This window comes from Zea mays, chromosome 1 (assembly GCF_902167145.1).
Source record: "Zea mays cultivar B73 chromosome 1, Zm-B73-REFERENCE-NAM-5.0, whole genome shotgun sequence".
Taxonomy (NCBI): domain Eukaryota; kingdom Viridiplantae; phylum Streptophyta; class Magnoliopsida; order Poales; family Poaceae; genus Zea; species Zea mays.
This window is the reverse complement of record NC_050096.1, coordinates 253,195,637-253,212,947: the sequence shown is the minus strand read 5'-3', so window position 1 is coordinate 253,212,947 and position 17,311 is coordinate 253,195,637. Positions and strand designations below refer to the sequence as shown.

Sequence of the window (17,311 nt, the reverse complement as noted above, 5' to 3'; positions counted from 1 at the left end):
ACGCAATGTTGGATGTAGTGGCCTCGTAAGAAGCAGGGTGTGTACGTGGAGTTGTTCAGGAAAAGGGAAAGTGAGAACAAATGTTCCTACGGCAATGATTTTTCGCTAAATTTGGTCGCCAAATAATATATGGTTTTTATCGCTCGGATTTTGTCTACTACATTTTCCGCACCAGATTACCAGGAGGGGGTTCTTTAGAAAAAACACAAGATTATCAGGTGGGATTAAAATTAGCCTTTGCTTCTAGATCCAAAGGTAGGAGAACCTTTTACACAGGATACGTTGCCATATATATATATATATATATATATATATATATATATATATATATATATATATATATATATATATATATATATATATATATATATATAATTGCAAATGAGCATTGAAGCAATTAAGGATCGGATGCTCACTGGTCTCTTTTTATCTAGTGTGTATGACTCTCCTCTATGCATTGTATTTGGTAGACAGTCCTTGCCAATAAAAGGAGAGGATGTTCAATTTGTTACCGGATTATCAAGGAGAGAAGACAAGTTTCCTGAGCTGGACTACCGGTCCATGACTTCTTCCAGAGCTAGTTTCAAGTCAGAAACAATAACACCCATTTTTTGTTATTATCCATTTTTCAGTATCCACACGTTCAATAAAAATTTTCTATTATATTGTTATGTATAGAAAATTATGTGAGAAAAATAGAATGATTAAGATATTCACATACGATTGTGCAAAGGGAATAGTTGTGTATAACAAGCTCAATTCGAAAGATGTCCCTCGTTGGTCATGGAAAGAATGTTCAATGACCACACAAAATATGGGGACAAGAGGATTTTACAATGTTTCTTTGTTCTTGCAAGCAAATCTCTTTTGTTTCCTACGGCCAGCTTAAATATATCTGGAAGTGATTTTGGCCCTATACATGTTTTGAGTCAGGGTAGCGATATAATTGGTGCCAGACTATCTGTGATGATCTCAAGTTGAAAGCAGATAAATTCAGACGTGATCATTACAAGAAAGCAACCACACCCACTATCCAGGTATGCGTACTTTTTCTTATAGTAAGTTTTTTCACTTAGTAATATATATGCTTTGTTTGAACACACAAGCGTTTATTTGATATGCACATTGGCAAGTAGATTTTATTATGTAAAAGCATATTTGTTTTTATTTTTTAATCGTTTTTTAGGTTTACTACCTTGACAACATGCAAAGTGGAGTTGCGTTGCATGGGGCGACACCTCGATGAAGTGTCTTCACCAGAAATATAATAAAAACACATTGTTGATCTCCACAAAAGATATGATATGGATGGAAAGAACTATGGCAACCTTCCGGTTCCGGTAAGTAGACAACTGTAATCAATAACAATAGATATGATATACATTGATTGGTCAGTAACAATATTTTTTCGTTCGGTAAGAATTGCAGTAATAAGTGTACCATCATGTAATTACCCATTTTATAGCAATTTTTATATGGCTCACTAACCATTATTACATCGTTCAGTAATTATCTACGTTTAAGAATTCAGTAATTTTTTTTTATGTTATAGCATGTAAGTTTATACAACTGCTGGATTTATCATATCAGTAAATTATAGCTAAAGCATCAGGTTAATGCATAATAACATTTTTACCCTGAATGCATGATAACATTTTGACAAAGACAAAAAGAATGCATGATAACATTTTGACAAAGACAAACAGGTGTACACATCATCCGGTATCCCTCAGAAATTCACACCATATCCAATGAATATATTAATCTAACACCACAAGCCTAATTTGAAATAAGCATATGCCGCCAAAACTTGTACAGATATGATTGTGCAAAGGTGCATCCAAGTTAATTCTGTTAGTTGAACATAGTTTTCTTCACTATAAGTGTGGTCCCAGCTCTCAAGAAACTAAGGAAATGACTACAGAGTGGTCTCTTGCTAGGATATATACAACCATATAAAAAACGAATAAGCTAATTATTGACTACTACCTCTGTTCCAAAATATATGACGTTTCTGATGTAGTCTTCCAAGCAAATGGCACATGTTGATGATGTACAATCAACATCTTGCACTTTTGTGTGAAAATAAGACTTGACATTGCTTTAACTAATTGGTTGTTCATTCCATGGAACTACCGAGCTTGGGGAGGGCGAGCAATGTCCCATCCTATCCGGTGTCTCCTCACAAAGAAACAAGCACCTAGGATAGCAGACATAACAAGCAGTGATATAAATGAAATTGCCATAATTGACCAAACTGAGTTCTCGTATGTTGGTATTTTCCACAACTCAGAATCAGTTTGGCAAAATAAAATAATTTAAATTCACCATGGAGCAAAGCTGCACAAGGGCGACGATTGCCTGATTCACACATCGTCAACTGGAACTACCTAACATCAATATGAGAAGGACAAATGATAGCGGTAAATTATGAAGATAAAGTAACAATATCCAAGACAACAAAACATAGATGATCTTGAAGCAAGATATCAGTCCAAATCATTTACATTCAAATAAAACAAGTTTGATATATTATCAAATAACACAAACTAAAACATTCACAACCTATATAAGCACTTGAATGGTAGCTAATGCGCTAATTTTTGCCCATCACCAATAGGGCGTGAGTTATGACTTCGTGGAATGTTCTTTAGGAAAAGTTGGAAGCAATTTTTAAATGGAAGTGGTCAATCACCTTATTCTATGCCCTGAAAATGTAGTAGCATTTCAAAAGCACATAGGTTGAGCAACTTTTTGGGATAGATAAAAACATATTTAAAGCCAAACAGAAAGGAAGATTGGTAACTAAATATCTTCAGCAGAAAAACAGAAAAGCATGAATCCAAGATTGAAAATAAGACTGCAAACAACTGAGTGGCTGTTTGGGTGATGCTAATTTTAAAAGGAATCTCAATATTGTATGCTAAAAGACAAAGAAAAAGGGAACTCCAGAATACTTGTATTTTGGTGCAAATTTTGAACTCTAGATTTCTTATATTTTAAGACGGAGGGAGTAGAATACTTATGCCCTGCACATTTTTAACACAACCAGCGTGTTTGCTGTTATCTGGTTGTCAATAAATGTTTTTGAGGTAACACTTCCTCTGCTCATTATGTGTAATGTAGTACAGGGTCCTTATGACATAAAAAAGAACATTTTAAAGATCCTTTTTCATTCAATTGAATCCAAATTTAACCCATATGATATATAGTGCACGTATTCATTAAGGACCATATAGGGTATGTAACCTGTATACTATCATTGCGAGAATTCTTGTGTGATACTTTCTCATGAATATTAACAACATGCGTTAGGAATAAGTAGGCAACATACAAAGAATCATTACTGAGGTTTAAAGTCAATCAAAGATCCTTATAAAAAAAAGTGAATCGAAGATAGCTTCTAAACTCCTAATTCCACAGGCACAAAACCAAAGGCAACTTTAGTAACTTACAGTTCCTTCTAGGATTTTCAACAATGCTTGTTGAACACCTTCTCCAGATACATGTCTAGTAACATCTGCACTCCTTTCCAAGACATTCTAAAGAAAACAATGTTAGTAAGTCAGTAATGAACTTGCTTGCGTTAATGATGTCGCATCAGCTATAACCAATGGTACATTTACAATACGTGCTAACGTTTTCGCAAGCAATGTTTTTCCTGTCAGAAGATAGGATGGAAAAAGATTTAATTGTCAGCTCCAATTTATAGCTGCAACAGATCATTATATCATGGGAACGACTAATATGCAAGCATGTACTAGGTGCAAGCACGCAAGGAGACATTTGGATCCGTTAGATCTAGATCCAACGGTATGTCATATTTAGCACTTAGGGCCTGTTTGGTTTGTGGCTAAATGTGCCACACTTTGCCTAAGGTTAGTCGTTCGAATTGAGGGCCCGTTTGGATTGATGCCTAACTTGCCTCACTTTGCCTAACTTTTCTGCCTAAGGTTAGTTATTCAATTCGAACGACTAACCTTAGGCAAAGTGGGGCACAGTTAGCCACAAACCAAACGTGCCCTGAATAACTAACCTTAGGCAGAAAAGTTAGACAAAGTGTGGCAACTGAGGTAGTGAACCAAACAGGCCCTTAAAACCCTTCCACCACCACCTGGTATAGCTTTATAAAAAAACTCTAACAAACCACAATTATATTTACCGTTGGATACAGATCTAACAGGCTAAAAAGTCTGATTACACGCTTGCACCTAGTACCTGCTTGCATATATATCATAAGTAACAAATGGGAAACAATTTAAGGATACCAACACTGGGGAGAGGCAGAACCGCAGAAGCACTAACATAAACATTATTTGAGTGTATCATTGTGTTTAAACTTGCTAGAGTGGCATCATCCAATATTCATGGTAGTATAACATCCTGCAAATGCCCCCCAAACAGCATCACATAGTGTTTTAGCTCAAGAAGTTTTTTTCTCGAAAAACGCAGGAGGGCTGCATACCATTCCATTAAGAAGAAATACAAAGATAATACAAAACAGCCACCTTACGGGGGCCAAGTACAGGCACACTAATACTCATCCATGTATAAAACACACAAAACTACTAACTCTAACACAGCCTACTGACCCGGGATGTGACTAGTTAGCAAGGATAGCTTTCTTGCTCCAGCCAGCTTCCACTTCTCTCGCTCTTGATCAGCCATCCTAACAGCAAGATCCACATTAGGTCTAGTTCTGTCGAAGACAAAGTTATTCCGTTGTTTCTACAGTGTCCATGCTCCTAAAATTACCAGAGTTTACCCAGCCACTCCATGGACCTGATTGCCCAGCCATCTCCACCAGCCCATAAAAGATGCATCAACATGCTGAGAGGCCATGCTTTGGAGATTAACTTGAGATATAAGTTTAAACCAGAAATCCCGGGCGAACACGCACCCAATCAGTAGATGGTCAAGTGTTTCCTGCTCCTGATCACAGGGTGATCCATGCCTCTTTTGCATCATGTCAACTATCCAAAGCCTTCGTTGAGCTACCAGCCACATGAAGAACTTGGTCTTTGGAGGAACCCAGGTTTTCCAAATTCTGTAGTACGGTTCAAAAGTCGTCGACCCAAGGAAAAAACCCCATAGGCTGCCTTTGCTGAATACTTCCCATTGGTGACGAGACGAAAAAAGTGAGTGTCATCCACTTCAGGTCTAAGTTGAACCAAGGTGATTATCCCATAGAGCAAGATATACAGTAAGAGCTCCTTGTATGTCCGAAATCCATGTATGATTAGAGAGATAATCCAAGACAATCTTCTTATTAACCCTTCTTTTAGGAATATTCTGGAATAATGATGGGGCAATGTCCACGACCCTGTGTCCCATCAACCAACGATAAGACCAAAACAGAGTAGAGGCCCCATTACGAATTTCAGTTTGCATAGCCACTGAGAAGAAATCTTTAGCATTGCTGGGAACTTGTATAGCAAGAGATGCCCATGGCCGTCTTGGATCAGTTTTTGCTAACCAGAGCCAACGCATACGAAGTGCCCAAGCAAGATCATTGAGATTGGAAATCCCCAGCCCACCAAGCTCAAGCGGCCGACAAACTTTTCCCCAAGCAACAAGACAGTGTCCTTCCCTCGCTTCTTTGCGCCCTCGGCAAAGAAAGCCTCGTCGGATCTTGTCAATACTTTGATAGCCCAAGGTGGTAAATCCACAGCCATTGCGAGATATATGACCATCCATGTGAGGACAAACTGCACATGTACCTTTAATCTAGCCTTAGTCATCAAATCAGCTTTCCACCCTGTCAGTTGGTTAGCAATTTTATCAATAATCGGTTGTACTTGGTCCTTGGTAAGTTCCTTTATGGCAAGAGGTAGACCCAAGTATTTGCAGGGAAATTGCGAGATCTCACAAGGCGACGAGTTTTGCAGCAAGGTCAAGTCTTGTTCCCCGCATCTAATTGGGTATACATTGCTTTTCTGGATATTGGTTCGCAACTCGGAAGCCTCCCCAAAAATATGAAGAATGTCCAGTACAGTACTAATATCTCTAACTGTTGGTTGGATAAATATAACCACATCATCAAACATATATAGAGAATCTGTGTTGGGAAGTAGAGATGGCAATGGGGACCCGATCTCCGATTCCCCGCGTAGAAGTCCTCCATTAGGGGATGGGGAAGAAACTTCCCCCGCGGGGATATAAACGGGGAAAATTTATCCCCCGACGGGTAAACGGGGATGGGGACGGGGAAGCATTCCCATTCCCCGTTCCCCGCGGGGCCCGTTAAACTTGCATGTGACGTTTTTTTCGTGTACTAGTTAACGACAAAAATAAATAATTACCTTGTTAAGAGGCCACTAATTGTACAAACATGTTCATTTTGATGTATGCATAATGATTTCTTACATCTGACAATGTGTATAAGTGACAATGTTTAACATCAATAACAAAGAACGTAAGTCTTAATTATAATTTAAACGGGGATGGGGATCCCCGTTGGGGATTTATCCCCGTGGGAAATGGGGATGGAGAAGAAATGTTCCCCACAAGCATTCGTGTGGATGCCGCGGGGACGGGGATGGGGAGCTATTCCCCGACGGGGAATTTCCCGTTGCCATCCCCATTGGGAAGCTCTAAAAGAATATGCTAGGCTGTTCAATCACTTTCTGAATTAGGATCAGGTGGAAGCCCCTTCTGCCCTATTTGGCTGGGCACTTCCTGATAATTTGAAGTATTAGTGTTCTGGTCCCACCCCCTTGGTTGATCTATTTTGTTTTCTATGGATCCTTCTAAAATTCTTGTTTGGAATGTTAGGGGTCTTAATTCTTCTGTTCGGATGGATACTGTTAGAGACCTGGTGGATTCCTTTCAGGTGGATATAGTGTGCTGTCAGGAAACAAAAATGTAACTTATTACTCAGGGTGACATCGGGAGTTGAGTTTACTGAATTTGTTTTTCTACCTTCTGTTGGTGCTAGCGGAGGAATTCTAGTTGCTTCGAAAAGAAATGTAGGACATACAGGAGTACAAAGGATGGATGCCCATTGTGTTTCTGTCCAGTTTTGCAAAGATGATGGAATTCCCTGGTGGTTAACTTGTGTGTATGGGCCTCAGACTGATGCTGAGAAAATTCTTTTCCTTCAAGAAATTTAGGACATCAGGGCTGCTTGTGATGGGACATGGGTCATTGCATGGGACTCTGACAAAAATAATTCAAACCTAAATAGGGCTATGATGGGTAGATTCAGGTCTGTGATCAATGATCTTGCTCTAAGAGAGATACAATACAACTACATGGTAGAAAATACACCTGGTCTAATTAGCAGGACAACCCTGTGTTGGTTAAGCTTGATAGGGTTTTCTGCTCATTGACATCATATTTCCCTAATGTTCTGCTTCAAAGCTCTGCCTCCCAAGATTCTGATCATTGACCCCTGCTTCTCGGTCTAAAGGATAATTTCCATGGAAAGAAAGGATTTCACTTTCAAGCATTTTGGCCAAACATGGAGGGATTCCTTGATACTGTACAGGCTGCTTGGACTTCTGTTGGACCTTCTCCTTGTCCTTATCTGACCTTGCAAAGGAAGCTTAAAGAAAATTCTAGGAGAGGAGACTACAGAGTTGGAGTGATAGGCAGGTTGGCCATGTGACTTCCTAGTTGGCTTTGGCAAAGGAGCTTTTGCACAGGTTTGAGATTGCCCAGGATCTTCCTTACTCCTGCTGAATTGTGGCTTAAAAATAAGCTTAAAAAGCAATCCTTGTTGTTGACCTCATTCAAAAGGACTATGGCAAGATTAAGATCAAGAATCAGTTGGTTGAAGGATGGGGATGCAAACACCAAGTTTTTTCACATGCATGCCAGACATAGAAAGAGAAAGAACTTGGTGACCAAACTCAGAGATGGGGAGAATACTTTAACTAGCCATACTGAGAAAGAAGCTCTTGTAGATCACTTCTATACAACCTTATAGGGCTGGCTGCAGGGAGGGAAAGAACTATAAACCTTGAGGCTCTTGGGTTACCTGTGCATAATCTCTCTGAATTGGATCTCCCATTTTCAGAACAGGAAACTTGGGACACTATTAGAAATTTGCCTTCTAACAAGGCCCCTGGGCCTGATGGTTTCACTGGAAGGTTCTATAAAGTATGCTGGAATATTATCAAAAAAGATGTGCTAAAGGCAGTGGGAGCTGTTTGGCACAGAAATTTCACAAATATGAGCAGACTCAATTCAGCATATATTACTATGATCCCTAAAGTGGAGGGGGCTGATCAGGTCAAGGATTTCAGACCCATTAGTTTGGTACATAGTTTTGCCAAATTAGTCACCAAGGTGCTTGCCAACCGACTGGCAAAAAAACTGAATGAGATAGTCTCCCCAAACCAAAGTGCTGTCATCAAAGGAAGATTTATTCAAGACAATTTCATGTTGGTCCAACAGAAATCCAGATTACTGCATTCACAGAATAAGGCCAGATTGCTCTTCAAGTTAGATATAATAAAAGCATTTGATTCTGTTTCTTGTCCTTTCTTGATTGAAGTAATGAAACAGATGGGTTTTGGTCTGATATGGAGAGACATCATATGTGAGCTTCTTGGATCATCTACCACTCAAGTGCTTTTGAATGGCGGTCCAGGCACAATTATCCAACATAGAAGAGGCCTCAGACAGGGAGACCATTTGTCTCCAATGCTGTTTATTCTTTCTATGGATGTTCTGAGTTTTCTATTTTTCAAAGCTGAGGAAGGTTTGTTACAACATTTATGCAGCAGGAAAAAATTACACAGAATATCAATCTATGTTGATGATGTGGCCCTGTTTTTGCATCCCACCCAGGCTGATATCTCTACCACCCTTGACATCCTAAAACTTTTTGGGGATGCTTCTGGACTCCATAACAATGCTCAAAAGTCTAATATTTATCCCATAAGATGTTCTGAGGAAACTATCCTGGCTGTTCAAAACATCTTACCTTGTGAGATTGCTTCCTTCCCTTGCAAATATTTGGGCCTTCCATTATCCTTACAAAAACTTTCTAAGCATCAATCCTGGCCCTTGGTGGACAAAATTGCTGATAGGTTACCCAACTGGAAGGCTGATTTGCTTAACAGGGCAGGCAGAAGAGTTTTGGTGCAGCATGTTCTTACTGGGATGTCTGTCTATACTGCAATGGCTATTGACTTCCCCAAATGGGGCATTAATGAATTTGATAAGATCGGGAAGGGTTTCTTATGAAGAGGAAGGAGGGAAGCGAAGGGTGGCCATTGTCTGGTTGCTTGGGGGAAGTGTGCAGACCTCAGGCAATGGGAGGTGTGGGTATCTCTAGTTTCCCTGAGCTTTGTTGGGCACTTATAATGAGATGGCTTTGGTTGGAAAAAACTAACCCTACCAAACCATGGATTGATCTCCCTATACAAGTTCCTAGTAAGGCCAGATCATTCTTTTCTGTTATTCTTATCACTGAGGTTGGGAATGGCTGTAATACCCTTTTTTGGACTGACAAATGGATTAATGGAAAGAGAGTCTCAGATATTGCCCCAAGGTTGTTCAGTATTATCCCAAAAAGAATTGCTTCCAGAACAACTGTACAGGAAACCTTGTTTTTCTCGAAAACGCAGGATAACTGTGCCTCATTATATTAACAGGAAAGGAAAAGGTCTAAGAAGACCAAATAGGCAAATACATGGGTTTCCTTACGGAGGGCAAAAACACAGAAAACTGAAACAATCCATCAGACACACACAACCAATCCAAACACACTAGACCTCAGGAAGGAGAGGGATGGTTACTGGCCTCATAGGCCCCTACCCCCAGCCATACCCCACAAAACAGCTTCATCATGAATATCATGCAAAATCTTGCTGATATACGGAGAAGCAGCTTCAAAAACACAAGTGTTCCTATGTTTCCAAATTTGCCAAGCCACTAAAATCACCAAGGAATTGAATCCTTACTTTTGTGGCTTAGGCACCAATTCCTCAGATTCTCTCCACCAATCCTGGAACACAGCAGAATCAGGAATGGGCGCCGAGTGCTGCAACCTCATTCTGCCCAAACTTCTGAACCAGACCTCCCTTGCAAAAACACAAGACACCAACAAGTGTTGCACCGTCTCTTCCTGCTTATCACAAAGTAAGCAACACTGGGGGTGGCCCAAACCTCTACGGGCTAGACGATCAGTCGTCCAACAATGATTAATAGAGGCTAGCCAAATGAAGAAGCCTTGTTAAACAGAGGTTGGATTGCTGATATTAGAGGGGCATTAACTGTGGGAGCTTTGACTGACTATCTTCACCTTTGGAACTCTTTATCTGGTATGGTGTTGCAACCTAATACTAAGGATAAACATATTTTTTCAGTTGCCCCCGATATCCAATATTCTGCTAGTTCGTATACAATGGCCTCTTTTTGGATCTGTTTCCTTTGAACATTATCAAAGGATCTAGAAGTCTTGGGCACCCCCAAATGCAAGTTCTTTTTTGTTGTTGGTGGCTCATAATAGATGCTGGACTGCTGACAGGCTGGAAAAAAGAGGCTTGAATCACCCTCCTAGATGCCCCATTTGTGATTAAGAGCCAGAGACCAACCATTTGCTGGTATCTTGTGTTTTCTGAAGGGTGTGCTGGTATAACATTCTAAGAAAGTTTGGCTCCTCTTCATGATGACACTCACTTCCTATTGTGGTGGAAAAGAATTTCAGCCATTGTGTCTGGCTTGACAAGGATTGGACTCTCTGGTCATTCTTGGGGCATGGTTGATTTGGAAGCATAGGAACGGAGTGGTATTTGATGGTGTGTCACCAAGCCTCACCATGCTCTTGGATTTTGTCAATGAGAAGAGGGAGAAATGGCAAGCTGCTGGAGCAAAGGGTCTCTCCTTTTTGGCTGCTCCCAGTACTAGTGCTGGAGGGCTGCAGTAGTTTTCTCGGTGTTTTTATGGATAGTTTTGTGTATGCTTGTTTTTGGCCGCCGTAACAAGAGGTTTGTATATGGGTGCTCCTTTGGGCCCCTTTTTATTCTTATCTCCGGTTGAGCCGTTGCAGAGTGGACCGTTGACGAGGCCCATTAGTGATAGGGCCAGGGTTCGAAGTTTTTCTCGACCGAGACCATTGTTTCGGTCTTTTCTTAATATAATACCGGGAGGACGGTCTTTCCCTCCCCGACCGAGTTTTTTTAGCAACATACAATGACAAAGTTGAATATGATGGTGAACTGAAGAAACAAAAGCCACCGTTTTAGAAACAAGTTATGTCTTTTATTGCTTTCCTTACTGATTTTGTGAGCATGTGATGTTTTTGAACGCGGGTGAGTTCAAAAGGGCAAGCACTATTGTGGGCCATTGGTTGAAGAACTCCATGATAGCCGTGCTCACATGTCCAATGATGGGAAGGTGGACAATAAAAACCAAGTTAACATCTGCTCACATGTCCACAGATATAGTACGGGCAACCAACTCTAATGACATGCGCTTCATCTGTTTGAACAAATGTTAGACGATTTTTCGTTTTTGTGTGTGGACCTCATAAGTCAAGAAGTATGCTCTTAAGTTTCTACCTATCTAACTACTGAATGTCTCTGCTTTCACTGCTGTGCAGTATGCTAACAAATAGTCAAATACAGGTTTACGAAATTATAAGTTTGTAGTTGATTGTACAGGTCACAAGATCTTTTTTAACGAGTCCAGTGTCAACTGCTGGTACATGGCTAGGTAGTAATCATCAATCGTTGAGGACTCCACAAACAAATGATGAAAGTGGGTCCTTAATTGGTGAAATCGTGCCGGGCACCATCGACCGTTACAAAAAATGCCCTCTCAGTGGTAAGTTAACCGCAATCAGCTTGCTATATTATGCCGTGAGGTTTGGAACTACATAAGGTTTATTAATGTTTCAGGCACCATGGATGGGTCTTCAATTGGGTATGTGTCTCTTGCACATTTTGATTTGAAACACACATAGGGAGAAGCCAAGTGGAACTGTCATACCAGTTGGAAGAAGGCTTTTAGTGTTTGTGGTAAGCTTACAGTTGCTCTCTAGTCAGCCTTGTGCGCTGAGTTGCTGATACAGAACGTGGTTTCTAGATCAGTTCACATGAACCAAATGATTTGATATATGTTTTACCACAACTCCAACAATGATTAATGACGACCTTTTTTAGTTTGTTTTACGCCATAGGAGCATCATGGAAATTCATCACTCAACCATGGCAATGGAAGTGAAACTTTGGGCTATGGCAATCAAATAAACTATGGCCTTCCAATTATTTTATAGCAGCATGACGTGAGAACTAGTACATCAAGCTGCTATTTAAAATGGAGGATTCGAGGGCAGAACAAAGTCTGTATTCGAAAAAATATATTTTCTCTTCAAAATTCTATATACATAACTAATCATCCAGGTTTGCATAAGGGAAATTGCTTATATAACGTGTACAGATCTGTAATTACTCTAGATTATGGGAGGGAACAACTTGAAAGCTCCTAGCAGCTAAGAATCGGAAGGAAGGAAATAGTAAGCAATAAAACTCAACTCATCGGAAGTGATGATCGCCTTTATATGTTGCTCGAGCCACCAACGAAGGTTCCATAAAAAAATGAAACTCGTCAAAAATCTCCTTTATTTCTTTTTTCTAGATGATGAAGCAGGTGCATCAACTATTCGGCACCCTAACTTTACAGTTATAGCAGAATAGCACGGTCCAACTAAATCCCATTTAAGATCATAATCATAAGAAAAAAAATCACCTGCATCTATGATATAAATCGGTTTAGCCTGACAAGAATTTGGTTCTAACACTCTGTTCGCAGCACCAAACCTATCCACAAATAGCACACACCACTTGAAAATCCGCAAAGGGCAAGCCAAATTCAGAATTCCCAGGATAAAATCCGCAAAGCGTGCACTGAGACCACATGATATAGAACAAATTTTAATAAGTTCAATAATATATAAAATTTTACAGAAAAAAATATATTATATTTGTTCGTAATCAAAGGAAGAAGACCAAAAGTTTAAGTTTTTTCTGCTAATCTAGAGGGTACCTGACCTTATGTGTGCGGGATCAGTCTGCTCCTGATGGTGTGCCGCATACATCAGCCTATGCAGCAATGGATCTTGCAATCCTCAGCGGACACCATGTCTTCTCTACACCTCTGAGTCTGTCTGCACAAGGGCAGCTTGCTTGTACATCCTTGCAGAGAGGAAGGTACATAATTGTTTACATTATGATATAGGGACTTGAATATCTTTGTTTACATTATGATATAGGGAACAGAAAGAATGTGTTTGCAACGTACATAAATGGCTTACCAATCTAAATCTCTAAACACGATTGACAAAACAGTGCAGTATAACTTCATTTGTATTTACCTGAATACCTATTACATCTACTCTGGAATCATATAGAATCCTTGCAGATATCTGCAAGATGCTTAACAGACCAACCTTTGCACATAATTTACGATGAATATGTAGCTCTTCCCGTAGTGACATACGCAGACGTGGGAGTCGCAGGCCACGCTGGAGGCCCGCATCTCCGCAGAGAGGCAGAATGCGTCGTGCTGTCGGCCGGCCCTCGCCAGCGAATCGACGAGCATGGTCTACCAGAACTCGGTCCTGCGGGGCGTTTCGTCGAGCACCAGCTCGAGGCGGTCGGCCTTGGCTTAGGCATTCGAGAGCGCCATGGAGACAAACACGGACGAACGTTGGAGGAGGACGCCACCACGGTCTTGGCCGTGGAGACGGCGGGCGGGACCGGCGACCGACCTACACGACCTAGACAGCAGCACCCTCATGTCCCCTATGCACCGCGTACGGCGAGCCCGCCGCCGCCCCGTCCGCCCGGCTCGCCACCGCCTGCCGGTGTGCGATCGGCACGAATCGTCCGTCGGTCTCATCGGCCTTTCGCCTTCTGGGAAACGGAGCCGTCGCTCCATCGGTGCCGCTCGAGCCAACCGCGAACGAGGAGGATGCCGACGCGGCGGGCGGGGGTGGGGCGGCCGATGGGGAGGTGCGTCGAGGGGGGATGGGGAGCGGCGGCGCGAGCGCATCGGTGGGAGGGAAGATGCGAGGGGTTTGGCTGAGTTTTGAGTCTGGGCTTGGGCGCGAGGGTGCGGTGGCGGAGGGTGCGGTTTCATCGCTCCAGGCGGCAGGGAGACCGGGTCAGCGGAGGGTGCGGTGGCGGAGGGTCGCGCGGAGGTCGCGATTCGCGTCAGCGGGGGCTGCGGCTCGCGCTGATTAGGACGACGCACGAAGAGATTAGATTAGAACGGACTTTTGGAGATAGAGATAGAGTCCGACTCCGACGGTAACAGAATTCAACAAACTCCCTCCACGCCCTTATAAATTACTACCTCAAGACGCACATACCAGGTCCCATACCTTTTCTTCCCGTCCCATTCAACACAACCAAACCTGTTGTCCACCCCTTACCAGCCATCTAGCCTGTAAGTTCACCCTCCAGGATCGTTAGTTCCTAGTCGCTAGTTCCACGGGTCTAATCTGAGTATTGAGGATGTATACTGTTGGTGGTTTTCGATTTATAGTATACAAGTTCAGTAGTACCATGTTTAATATGAAGCTGATGGAGAAGCTGCGATTTATATTGTCCAAGTTCAATAGTAATCTATCTCATCCCAAGCTGATGGATAAGTCACGATTTGAAGCATCCGAGTTCAACACTCTATTTGATCCGAATACGATGGAGAAGACGGCGGAGGACCTGTCGTTCGATGTTCTGTGGCTTATCTTTGCTAATCTGGAGTTACCTGACCTTGTGCGTGCTGGATCAGTCTGTTCCATATGGCGTGACATATACACCAGCCTATGCAACAGTGGATCTTACAATCCTCAGCACACACCATGCCTTCTCTACACCTCTGAGTCTGCCGGCACAAAGGCAGCTTGCCTGTACAGCCTTGCAGAGAAGAAGACCTACACGTTAACTCTGCCGGACCCTCCTCTCTGTAGCAGGTACATCTTTGGCTCGTCATATGGTTGGATTGTCACCGCTGATGAGAGGTCTGAGTTGCACATTGTAAACCCCATCACCGGCGACCAGATTGCCTTGCCATCTGTCACCACCATTGATCAGGTGAAGCCGATCTTTAGTGATATTGGAGTCGTTTGCGGATATGAGCACTCAGGGTACTCTGGGGTGTGGGAAGTTTCGGACATACCGTCCATATTTGACCTCAGTGAGCTACGTGACCACCTCTTCCACAAGGTCTTCCTCTCTTCAGATCCATCCGCGGGAGACTACTTTATGGTGCTCATCCATAACCCACACTGTCAGCTTTCCTTTGCAAGGGCAGGGGATGATAAATGGACTTGGTTGCCACAAGGTGATTCCTATGATGATTGCTTATTTAATGGTCAATTGTTGTATGCCTGCACTCAACTAGGAGAAATCCATGAATTCGATCTTGGTACCCCAACAATCACGCACAAGATATTTTTGGGTCGTGTTAAAGATCTCTATGACGAGAAGATTTACATGGTTCAAGCTTCATGTGGTCAGATGCTGCAAATATGGAGGTCCGACGACACTATAGAAGAAGGGGATAACGAAGATGAATATGATCCAGATTTTGGACCTGACTTGCCTTGGCATAGTACCTCCATGATCAAAGTTTATAAACTGGAACCAACTTCAAAAAAACTTGTTGAGATAAGTAGCCTGGGTGCGAATGTGTTGTTTCTTGGGCACAACCTATCACTTTGCCTCCATGCAGAAGAACACCCACAGCTGAAAGCAAATCATATCTACTTCGCTGATGACGAACCATATACATATTTCAAGAGTAAACGACGTGATATTGGTGTATTTGACTTGGAACGTAATTGCAGCGAGAAAATAGTATCTCCTCAGCTTTGGTCCAACTGGCCAGCCCCAGTGTGGTTAGTTCCAAATCCAAGGCGAATAGGCCTATCATTGTGCAAGTAGATATACAGAAGGTGTTTCTATGTATTTTGCTTCATACATCTTTAATTGCATATATATTCAATAGCATGTTGCATATGCGTGCATTTGTCATGTTTTCACGAAAGCTTCATCTAAACATGAAAATATGCCATCGTTTGTTATACCTTAAAAAATACCACCATTTTTTATTTATACCTAAGTAACTTGAGGCGTGATAATCAAACTAGGCAAGGACGAAGGCACATCCGCCTAGAAACTGGAGTTGATCGATTACAGTGGCGCCCGAGCCTGCAGGCACGATGACGCAACGATGTCGTGGTGGCCTGGCCAGTCCCCTCCGAAGTAGGAGAGAATCCAGCCAGCGAACGCACATACAAGTGTGTCTCGGACGCAGGTGAAGACGAGCATCACCATGGTTATGCTTGACGTCTCCGCCCTAAACTTCAATAATAATCGATCAAATTAATACTAGTGTAGATAACAAAGTGAGCTAAATAAATCTCTCTTTTCTAAATATTTAGCAGCACATCGTCATTTCGGTAATTCCAGTATAAACGAGGAATGATAAATTTCCAGTTAGTTGTCTTCAGCCGAGAATGATCAAGGACTTTGTCAGCAACCCAAATCATTGAACCAGCCTGACCAAAAAAGGTGTTCATGTAAATTTCAGTCAGCCTATAATCGTATAATATAGATATGGAACAAACTAGAACAAGTCTAGACACATTCATTGTTGTACCACAAAATGATCATGTTATTTATTAGTGGATCTCAATCTCAACTATGGCTACTTGTTAAAAATCATAAAATTTAAGCATACTTTAGAACCTAACATCAGGATGTATTTGTGTCCCTCTTAAATTATATAAGTTGGATTGTGGTGGAATAGAAGGAGGGTAAAATATCACTTTGAGACTACGAATAAGCTAAAATAAGTTGGCATTGGGTAGCTTATTTTAGCTTATTTGTGATCCCAAAGTGATATTGTACCCTCTTATCTGTACTAACTATTAAGGACGCATTGTAGACTGCCCCCGCCTACGCGAAACGCCCGCCGCTCCTCAATCTCCGTGAATCCCGCGTGAAGCACTTCCCCGCCGCGAATCCCGCCACCACCCACACGCCCGCCTGCACCCCGCTTGGCAGCAGCCAGCCGCGAACCGCCCTCGCGAAACGCCCGCCACCGCCCGCACCCCGCCTGCCCGTCGCTCCTCAAGCTCCCGCGAATCGCCCGCGCTCCTCAAGCTCCGCGAATCCCGCGCGAAGCACTCCCCCGCCGCGGATCCCGCCACCACCCGCACGCCCGCCCGCACCCCCGCTTGGCAGTAGCCAGTCGCGAACCGCCCGCCACCACCCGCACGCCCGCCCGCACCCCGCTTGCCAGCCGCCAGCCGTGAACTGCCATCGCGAAACGCCCGCCAGCCGCTCTG

At 42.5% G+C, this 17,311-nt stretch overlaps 1 protein-coding gene and 1 long non-coding RNA gene across 7 annotated transcripts; one reads left to right on the top strand and one right to left on the bottom strand.

Moving 5' to 3' along the window:
- Positions 1 to 1,745: 1,745 nt before the first annotated feature.
- Positions 1,746 to 14,329, bottom strand: LOC103643650 (uncharacterized). Of its 6 annotated transcripts, XR_004855525.1 has the most exons (4): positions 13,403 to 14,329; positions 3,456 to 13,148; positions 2,329 to 2,390; positions 1,746 to 2,200 (listed from the first exon to the last, which is right to left on the bottom strand). It is a non-coding gene; the product is annotated as an uncharacterized lncRNA (long non-coding RNA). The 6 variants fall into 6 exon arrangements; XR_004855524.1 differs by having other exon boundaries at positions 2,329 to 13,148; positions 13,403 to 14,328; XR_004855527.1 differs by having other exon boundaries at positions 1,765 to 12,508; positions 12,703 to 13,148; positions 13,403 to 14,322.
- Positions 14,330 to 14,377: 48 nt separating this feature from the next.
- LOC103645441 (uncharacterized) lies at positions 14,378 to 15,902 on the top strand. Its single transcript, XM_020543758.3, has one exon. The coding sequence runs from the start codon at positions 14,472 to 14,474 to the stop codon at positions 15,900 to 15,902; it is 1,431 nt and encodes a 476-aa protein (XP_020399347.1). The 5' UTR covers positions 14,378 to 14,471.
- The last annotated feature ends 1,409 nt before the right edge of the window (positions 15,903 to 17,311 follow it).

Coding starts and splice junctions, on each gene's coding strand:
- LOC103645441 (XM_020543758.3), top strand. CDS start 14,472: ATGTATACTGTTGGTGGTTTTCGATTTATAGTATACAAGTTCAGTAGT.